The sequence below is a fragment of the Dreissena polymorpha genome, chromosome 6 (assembly GCF_020536995.1).
Source record: "Dreissena polymorpha isolate Duluth1 chromosome 6, UMN_Dpol_1.0, whole genome shotgun sequence".
NCBI lineage: Eukaryota > Metazoa > Mollusca > Bivalvia > Myida > Dreissenidae > Dreissena > Dreissena polymorpha.
In genome coordinates, this window is record NC_068360.1 from 17525158 (window position 1) to 17535847 (window position 10690).

The 10690-nt window shown below is 34.7% G+C and overlaps 1 protein-coding gene across 1 annotated transcript in view; it reads left to right on the forward strand.

Moving 5' to 3' along the window:
* LOC127835473 (anosmin-1-like) overlaps positions 1-10690 on the forward strand; it is a 78504-nt gene that overhangs the window by 10042 nt on the left and 57772 nt on the right. The window contains exon 2 of the mRNA XM_052361920.1: positions 6249-6317. Coding sequence (XP_052217880.1) covers positions 6249-6317 — 69 coding nt within the window. The remainder of the gene's footprint in view (positions 1-6248; positions 6318-10690) is intronic.

Consider the following 10690-nt stretch of genomic DNA (forward strand, 5'->3'; position numbering starts at 1 on the left):
TTTTATTGAAAAGGTTCCAAAAAGCACATTCAAAATTCCTGCTGATTCATTCATTGTGAACAGGTTGTATTGAACCTAATCTTGCATAATTAACCCAAAGATTTTGTTAGCAGTCTTAAGATACATAGTTTCAACTGTATCCATTGAATTTAACTTTCTCAGACTTTTTAAAATGAGAAATCATTGTTAAAAAGGCACAACATACCTCCCTGTCACAGCTTCTTAAAGTGTAAATTGGACCAAAGTCCCTTCATTTAAGAGTGGCAAATTTCTGGACGTTGGTTCAGAAAACATTATTGGTACACTTATGGCTTTCATGAATAAAAATTAGCATGTTATAAAACAGTTTATTAGCATATGTGTGCTTGGCTTTTAAATCCTGATTTCAGATTTTGACTTGTAAGTTTTAAAAGTATTTTTTTTCCGAAGTGATATTGTCCTGATCATTATAAGCATGAGCGCAATGCTCATTCGTGCATTTCTTTGGATCTCTGCTAAAAGATTTGAAGAATGAGTGTCGCATTTCAAGCATACTTACGGAAAAAGTTATCTGAAGTATAAATATAATATAATATTTTCACTGGGGACATTAGGGCAGTTGTTTAAAAAAAAAGATGTTCAGACATTTTTTTAAAAAGGTAGGGTCAGAGAGAAAAAAAAATAAATGAAAAGAACTGATTGTAAACAAGTGATGATATGTTTTTATACTTACCTGGGCTTTTGCGCCTCAGTGGGGAACAAAATGAACATGAAATGATTAAAATGAGAAGAATAAATATTCAGTAATAAGTCCAATACCTGCTCATAAGTTGGAGATACATAAAGTGACGAACATAGGAAAATTTGTTTATGGTCACAACATTATATCTAAGTCACAAATAGAAACCAATCACCGTCCAATCAGCGTGCGACGTATTTAATACGCTCATGGGGCTGGTGCCTGGCTGATGATTGCACGGACACTTGGTCCTTTTGTAGCATTGGACGGTGTCCGGATAAATTTTAACTCTCACTTAAAATGTTACCCTATGTCGGGCCCGGGAAGGAATCAAGTTGAGATCGAAAAAAGATTGTTCGATCCACCCCAGTTATCCCCTGGGGATACCTCGACAAATCTGATGTCTGGTGATCGCCGGGCAATAACTGTGCATTGATCGTCTGATTGTTTTGTGATCTCAACTGGATTTCTTGCCAAGCCTAACATCAGGTCAAACTTTAAGTGAGACTTAAAATTAATCCGGAGGCCGTCTAATGCCACAAAATGTCTCGATGACCGTGCAATCATCGGTGGGGGGCCAGCCCGATGATCGGAAATATATATTGTCCGCTGACAGTGATCGGTCTCTATTTGTGACTGATGTATTAAACTGTGTCACTCATCGGACGGCGGACGGCTCTGACGTGTCCAGTCTTCCCGATGCCTGGAGATCAGACACATAGGCTGGCGACCGGATTATTTGTGACACAGGCATTAGTTGGTCAACTTTCGAAAAAAACGTTGAATGCAATCTGAGATTGTCAAGATGAAAAGTACTATTACCATATGTAGTTTACCACCTGAGGTTAATTATTTAGAGAAATTATACTTTTACTTTTTTTTAAAGAAAACATTTTGTTAAAATTAACATGTTATTCAGTCTAAAGTTAAATATACTTGTCGATTGGTCATTATAATTAGAAAAGAACAGTCGCTGATGCAGACGCATGGCATTAACATGATTTACACACGTTCTCATAACCTAAGTTTATGACCACCAGTGACGATAGTGCTCTTCTGTGTTAACTTCGTCTGCAAAATGGTAAACTTTTTGTGTTGATGAAATTCTTTAACACATTCATTGTTAAAATTGTCATGTTTTGCTTTTAAACATGCAAGTCATTTGTGTGTATTGCGCATTATGGAATGAAGTTAATAATATATCATTGTTGGGGCCTAATTACACATGATTACGATTTTGACAGAAATAAATACTGCATTAAACTGCCTCATAAATCGAGTATATAATTTAAAACGATTGTTGAAAGAAGCATTTTTGACTTATGATTGAGTGCTGACAGTAAAATTTGAAAACATTCAGTGAACAGGTCTTTTTTGTAAGAAATTTTATGGCAACACAGCACTCTTCAAAATTGTTGGTCAAGGGACCTGAACATGTATTTATTTATAGAAACTCAACATAGGGTACATCTCCATGCCTGCATATTACAAAAGTTCACAATTTGTTAAATATCTTTTTGAATGGGTCTTATGCAGCTAAGTGTAGCTCCAGACAGCCCTGTGCATAAGCACAATCTGGTACGGAGCTACCTTGTCTGATGTTAAGTCAAGGTAAACATAGTGGTCTCATGGGCTTGTCTGCGCAGGCTACGTGGGCCATGTAAGGCATAAAACCCATGTTTGCATGATGCGACCCAAATAACGATTTCCATAACCTTCTCTGGATGCAAGTATGTTTTTTGTTCACAGAGTATTATGATAGAGCTGATTTTCGTTTTATCATAAAGTTTATTAGTTTTCTTATAGACTGGAAATGAAAAACCAACAATTATTTTAAGAAAATTTGATTGACTGTATGTTACAATGCCAAAATACATTTTTCATTTCGTATGTTAAGGTAGACCAAGACAACTCTTGCGTGAAATGTTTAATTATGTTTGCTTATTGGTTAATTATTACATGCTGACAGTTAATTGTGAATAATTACAGTTAACTACACAGGTTCATGGCTGCTATTGTCTGTGTTTTAATTGGATTTCATTCATAAAACAGGAGCTAATTGGGAAATCAGATCGCTCAAAACAGCTTGGTTGAAAAAAATCTTCAAACAAAATTTGAAGGTCCTGCTTTGTTCTATACGAATGTGCAAATCATGTTTCTTTGCATACATGTATTTTATGACACATATTTGAGAAACATAATATCAAGTTTTTTGTTCTTTAATTTAAGATTCGTGCACAGTCAGGGGTTATATCTTTTGTATTAAACAATGAAATAATTTTGAAATTTGTGGTTGCGGAATAAGAACAATAAAGAAAGTCTGTTTAATTCAAAATTAATGGGCCAAGAAAGATTCTTGAAATATTGACAAAATTCTTCTAAATCACAAATTTTCTATCAAAATCACACATTGTATATTTAACTCACATTTTCTTAGCAAGTAAATCATGCTGTGAGATTTCTACTATTCTCTGATGAATATTCCATCTTATGTCAACTTTTAATATTGAGTACCATACTTTCAAATCAATCTTTGATACGTACATTAAAATCAACACAATACAAATTCACCGCTGTTTCTGGTTATGATAAAATTTATTATTATATTATTCAATTTTAAATACTATCATATAATAATTATATTTTTTTTTTTCTTCATATTTTACTGATGGGAAGCCGTGCACATTTTACATCATTATGTGTGTTGACATTGGTCATCTTGTAAGGAATATAAACTTTTCGAATGTTGAAACATGTAAATATCTGGCCAAACATGCAAACTTCTATTTACTCAGTAATCCTCAATTTTTACATCATTACACTGTAAAATAATTGAAATGGCATATTCAAAGTCAAGGTACACATAGCTAAAACAAATTTTTTTTATTATTATCATTAATTTTGTTCCGATCAATGTTTGAGCAATTATGCAACAATAGGTTCACTTCCAAATGTGTAGAAAAGCTTAAGGAAATTAATATAACATATTATTAAGCGTTTAATGATTTTCAAGATGCAGTTTGAATCAATGCAATGTAAGTCATTGACTTTATATTCCATATCCCATGTGGCTTCACATGACCCTATAAAAAGCTTTGTAACTATAAACTGTTACACATTCTTTGTTGACATTTTCAATGTTGGTATAGATAGATTCTGTGTTTGTTTGATATTTATTACTGTAAATTGTTAATTCCATTGTACTTGTTTTAAAATCACATTCCTTATATTGAAGAAACATTCCCTATACAATATGGATGGTGAATATTGTGTTTAATAAAGGCATATGTTGCATTATACAAAATAATGACATACTTATTACTTGTGTCATTATACGAATGTGTCATAGACTTTTCTAATACCAGGCAGTACAATCTAGTTCTTCTCACAAATAAAGGATGCCATAGTTTTCATGTGTCTATTTCACCAAACAAATTATCAAAATCAGGAGTAGTAAAATCCTCAACATTTAACCCTTTGCATGCTGGGTAATTTGTCATCTGCTAAAATGTCGTCTGCTTAATTTCTAAAATTAGCATTTTTTTCGATTTTTTTCAAAGAATATTATCAGAATAGCAAACAGTTTGGATCCTGATGAGACGCCACGTTCTGTGGCGTCTCATCTGGATGCAAACTGTTTGCACAGGCCTTCAAAATTCGGTTCCCGCACTGAAAGGGTTAATAGGTTTTACACTGTTATTGCTAGAGTGGCATGTATAATGCACGTCCAAACAAAATTAATTTGAATAGCCGTAGTATATTAGTTGTACTAAGGTATAACACAGTTATTTGGAAAACCAAATGTGACATTATTTTAAATATTCATTCATTTAAATAATAAAAGAACACTCATCACTCATGGTAAAAGACAAGTGTAAATATCATGAAGAAAGACATAAAACTGTGCACACAAATATATTTATGGCATATCAGTTTGTATAAGTTTAAATAACTCCGAAATAGGGAATTAATTGCTTGTCTATCGCATAACAATACAGGGCCTGAGAACTGTTATCGCACAAAATATTTCATTTTGAAACATTTTGAAAATGTCATTTGTATGTATCAAGCCACTCGACAAAATGATAATGTATGTTAAAGTAGACAAAATCTAGGTACATGGCATTTGTGAATGAACCATAATGGAAACTTGCAATTGCATTGAGAGGAAAACTATTCTATTGTTGAGGGTGTTTAGCACCCATTTAGTGGCTATCTGCGCTAATACGGTCCCGCAATTAGAGCAGGCTTTACTGGCATGCTTCCATGTTCATTGTGGAGTAAAATGGTTAGTTGCCCCCTGCCGTTGAAGTTTGTATGGCTGTATGTCTTTGCTTACCATTCATTTGAATCATTCGAAAATTATACAAACCAAGCTTTGAGGCAGTGAATGGGCATGATTTAATACTTTTTTGGGGTATTTCATATCTGGCTTGTTTGATAATGGGAATATTTTCTGCATATGTCAGTACACAATGCGACCAGATGTGGTCAATTAAAAATCATTGTTGTATGTTTAGTTTTTGCAGATGAGGTACCGTTTTGAATGATTTACAATTTAAGTAATATTTATGTAGGTAAATATACCATTTAGATTAGACAATTTTAAAAATAACAGTGCAGTCACATTCTCTGCAAGGTTTTGGTAACATTTGTTGTGTTTGTTGAAAAATATCAAATGCTTAACATTGTGATTAAGCAATTATTGTAGCAAATTATTATGCAAATATTAAGCAATGGTTTGCAATACTGTTACATGTTAAGTTTTAAGTTTATAATTATTAAAAAGCTATTCAATCCATACGGTACCCATTCTTATTTGAACTGAACATAGGAAATAAGCTATAAAAAAATGTGGTTTTCAAATTGTTGACATTATTTCTTGTTGCAAAATGGCACTTTTATGGCTGACATGTGACTTGTATTTGCTTATGTTCCAGTCGCTTGTCATTTATTTGAAGCAATATGTCAGTCTGGCCCGTTGCAATGTATGATTAAGACCCTAAAGACCGTCTTTCCATTACCACCCCCCACTGCAATTACCTGCAAAGATTTAGTGTTGTCTTAGGGATAAACTAATGTCATGGACTTAAGGACAATTTTTTTTTTCAAAATAAATGCTAACGTTGTAGTTTTTTTATGGATACAATAAATGTGTTGGATTTAGTGATTTTCATTGGTTCTTAACACTTTTATGAAATTATAAGTAGTTTGAAGAAATAATGATTATGACAATGTGATTCATGATGATGATGATGATGATGATGATGATGATGATGATGATGATGATGATGATGATTATGATGATTATGATGATTATGATGATTGAAAATTAAAGGAAATGAACATTATTTTACAAAACATAAAAATTATAGAAACTGTTCCCATAATTCAATAACATTAGTCTGCATGACGGTATTTCTGACTGAAATGAAATGTATGTTAACTTTTTGATTTAGGTTTCAAACCTCTTTTATGATAAAAATGCTAGCCTTGGACAATTTTCGAGGTGTCCTTTCTTCTTTTTCAGACATCCGATCGAAACAACCACAGAAAATTCATGCTAGATCGATGTAAAACCAACAGGGAGTGCTTTCAGGTAAAACAAGTTTTATGCTTTTTGCGACTTTTTAAAAGAACTGTCTCTTCAAAAATGTCATATCCTAAATCAATAACTAGTTAATAATCCCTCGCCATAGGCGAAGGGATATTGTTTTGGCGTTATCAATCCATCTGTCCATCCATCTTTCTGTCTGTCCGTCTGGAGCCATATCTTGGAAGTGCTTTGGCGTATTTCTTTGAAACTTGGTATAAGTATATATATGGATAAAAGGATGATGCACGTCAAATGGCATTGTACAAATGTACACCATCTGTTAATAATGGAGTTCTGGCCCTTTGTATCTTGAAAAAATGCTTTTTAATATAAGCTTAGAGCTTTATCTCCATTAACACATGAGCCAGAGCCATGAAACTTGCCATAGTTGTTCTCAATCATCTGGGAGTGCTTCACATTCAGCACCCATAATCCTAGGACTGAGGTAAAGGTCACACATTCAGGTCAAAGGGCGTTGTCCATCCGTCCAGAAAACTTTTGTGTCCAGAAGCATATTGGAGGGGGATAATCAATTCAACGAATTTGCTTGTTTAACTAATAATTCACTCAAACATCAGCGTTATTAATTGAGCAATAAGGTGAACACTTCATACTTCATATATTTGATCTTTTTATGCCCCCTTTCAAAGAAAATATAGTGATCGGACTGTCCGTCTGTCTGTCCGTCTGTCTGTCTGTCTGTCTGTTTGTCTGTCTGTCCGTCTTTCCGTCTTTCCGTCTTTCCGTCTAACTTTGCGTTTAGGTTTCGAAAAATGCTCATAACTTCTATGCCCCTTGAGATATAACCTTCATATTTGGTATGCATGTGTATATGGACAAGGCCTTTCCATACACACACACATTTTCTCCCCGGTGACCTTGACCTTGAACTTAGGGTCCGTGTTTTGGTTTCGAAATGTGCGTTTAGGTTTCGAAAGATGCTCATAACTTCTATGTCTCTTGAGATATAACCTTCATATTTGGTATGCATGTGTATATGGACAAGGCCTTTCCATACGCACAAAAAATTTGACCCCTGTGACCTTGACCTTGAAGTTAGGGTCCGCGTTTAGGTTTCGAAATCTGCGTTTAGGTTTTGAAAAATGCTCATAACTTCTATGTCCCTTGAGATATAACCTTCATATTTGGTATGCATGTGTATATGGACAAGGCCTTTCCATACACACACACATTTTCTCCCCTGTGACCTTGACCTTGAACTTAGGGTCCTTGTTTTGGTTTCGAAATGTGCGTTTAGGTTTCGAAAAATGCTCATAACTTCTATGTCTCTTGAGATATAACCTTCATATTTGGTATGCATGTGTATATGGACAAGGCCTTTCCATACGCACAAAAATTTTGACCCCTGTGATCTTGACCTTGAAGTTAGGGTCCGCATTTAGGTTTCGAAATGTGCGTTTAGGTTTTGAAAAATGCTCATAACTTCTATGTCCCTTGAGATATAGCCTTCATATTTGGTATGCATGTGTATATGGACAAGGCCTTTCCATACACACACACATTTTCTCCCCTGTGACCTTGACCTTGAACTTAGGGTCCGTGTTTTGGTTTCGAAATGTGCGTTTAGGTTTCGAAAGATGCTCATAACTTCTATGTCTCTTGAGATATAACCTTCATATTTGGTATGCATGTGTATATGGACAAAGCCTTTCCATACGCACAAAAAATTTGACCCCTGTGACCTTGACCTTGAAGTTAGGGTCCGCGTTTAGGTTTCGAAATCTGCGTTTAGGTTTTGAAAAATGCTCATAACTTCTATGTCCCTTGAGATATAACCTTCATATTTGGTATGCATGTGTATATGGACAAGGCCTTTCCATACACACACACATTTTCTCCCCTGTGACCTTGACCTTGAACTTAGGGTCCGTGTTTTGGTTTCGAAATGTGCGTTTAGGTTTCGAAAAATGCTCATAACTTCTATGTCTCTTGAGATATAACCTTCATATTTGGTATGCATGTGTATTATGGACAAAGCCTTTCCATACGCACAAAAATTTTGACCCCTGTGACCTTGACCTTGAATTTAGGGTCCGCATTTAGGTTTCGAAATGTGCGTTTAGGTTTTGAAAAATGCTCATAACTTCTATGTCCCTTGAGATATAACCTTCATATTTGGTATGCATGTGTATATGGACAAGGCCTTTCCATACGCACACAAATTTTGACCCCTGTTACCTTGACCTTGAATTTAGAGTCTACGTTTAGGTTTCGAATCTGCGTTTAGGTTTCGAAAAAAGCTCATTACTTCTATCAAGCGTTTATAGGGGGCATAAGTCATCCTATGGTGACAGCTCTTGTTTCAAATTGAATTCAAGGTCGCCACCAGTAAAAATAGATTGAATCTTGCACAAGGGGGTAACAATGCACATTTTGAATTGTCTCCATTTATCAGATTTTTTTTTTCAAATTGAAAACCTGGTTGTGACAACTTTGTCACTTGTTATTTGTGACAATACAAACATGTTTTAAAAAATGTAATAAAATCAAACTTTTGTAAAGAAAACTGGTCATTATATAATAATACAGCCTGTTCTAATTTTTCCTCTGACACAAATTTAGTCTTCGTCTGATTAAAAAAAAAAGCTCTTTAAAACAGAGCTGTTTAGCTTTGATCCCTCAATATCTCAATATGTTATTATTTTGCCAGCAACACAAAAAATCAATACCTCCTACATCCATGGGGCACTAATATCAGGGTATAAAATGAGTTAACCCTTTCCCACTCGGAAGCAAAGTGAAAATGGCTATGTGCAAACAGCATAAAACCAGAACAGCCTGTCAGTAACAGTGACTGCGAGTTGGAAATTAAGCCTTTAAAACTTGAATATAGTAAGAAAGGTTTTAATTAAATGTAACTTTCTAAGGGACTACACATGCATAAAAATACATATCTAAGTGATAAAGGGTTAAAGCTTAAACTGGACATGATTGCAGTAATTTCATCCTTTCATGTTTACGTCATTTTGTAGTTAAGTTTATTGAAGTCTGGGACTCAATCAAATCAGTTTTGGACTTAACATTTCTGCAGGATTTGAGACCCAGTGACTCAGTGGATTTTCGGGAATACACAAACACTGGTTTAAATTGTTTATCTTGATACAATTAACCCTTTCAGTGCGGGAACCGAATTTGAAGGCCTTTGAAAACAGTTTGGATCCAGATGAGACGTCACGTTCTTTGAAAAAAAATCGAAGAAAATGCTAATTTTAGAAATTCAGCAGACGACATTTTAGCAGACGACAAATTTCCCAGCATACAAAGGGTTAAAATGTTTTTTTTTCAAAATGTGAATGTGATCAATCAGTTTCATCTTCAGCCTGTGTAAAGATACTTTCAAGTTAAAAAACAAGTCATCCAATAGTAATAAGCAATTAATAATCTAACATAGATTAAAGTGAATAAAAGTGTGATGCCAGTCATAAACTTTTGTATCAAAATTCTTGTTTCCATAGCTCCACCATAAGGAGGAAAGTATTCAACATTTCATGCAAAACCCCACAAGAAATATAAGAGTATTTATCTTCATAGTAGCAGAGGTTAAGCAAGTTTAATAAAACACATTGTGGATTAAGTGTTAAACGGTTCTATGCGCTAAACAACTTTATATCGGATACAATAGTTTCACAGGCCGCTCTTCACATTCTGAGCTTTGCAAGGAGGCAAATGCCCCAATCTGTCAAATTTTCATATGAATATTGTTTGAACCATGAGTCAGCGTGTTTATAAGCAGGCTTATGACAAATGTAGTCAGGCACAAAGACCGAATTAAATAAGGCCACAAATAAAAAAAACATTGTGTTTTTTGGGGTATGACCAAATCTGTGTTTTTTTTCATGCACATCCAAGTTTTAAGCTTAAGTTTTTATGCCTCCGGATCGAATGATCGGGGGCATATTGTTTTTGGACTGTCTGTCTGTCTGTCATTCTGTCACTCTGTCATTCTGTCCCAAAACTTTAACCTTGGTTAAAGTTTTGCGATAACTTTTGCAATATTGAAGAAAGCAACTTGATATTTGCATGTGTATCTCATGGAGCTGCTCATTTTGAGTGATGAAAGGTCAAGGTCATCCTTCAAGATCAAAGGTCAAATATATGGCTTCAAAGCGTCGCAACAGGGGGCATTGTGTTTCTAACAAACACATTTCTTGTTGTTAAATAGTTTGAACTTTTCTGATCACCCATTTGTAAGCATTAGCAGCAGTATTGGTATCTGAGTGTTTGCATAATGCTATGGTTTAACCCTTTCAGTGCGGGAACCGAATTTTGAAGGCCTTTGCAAACAGTTTGGATCCAGATGAGACGCCGCAGAACGTGGCGTCTTATCAGGATCCAAACTGTTTGCTATTCTGATA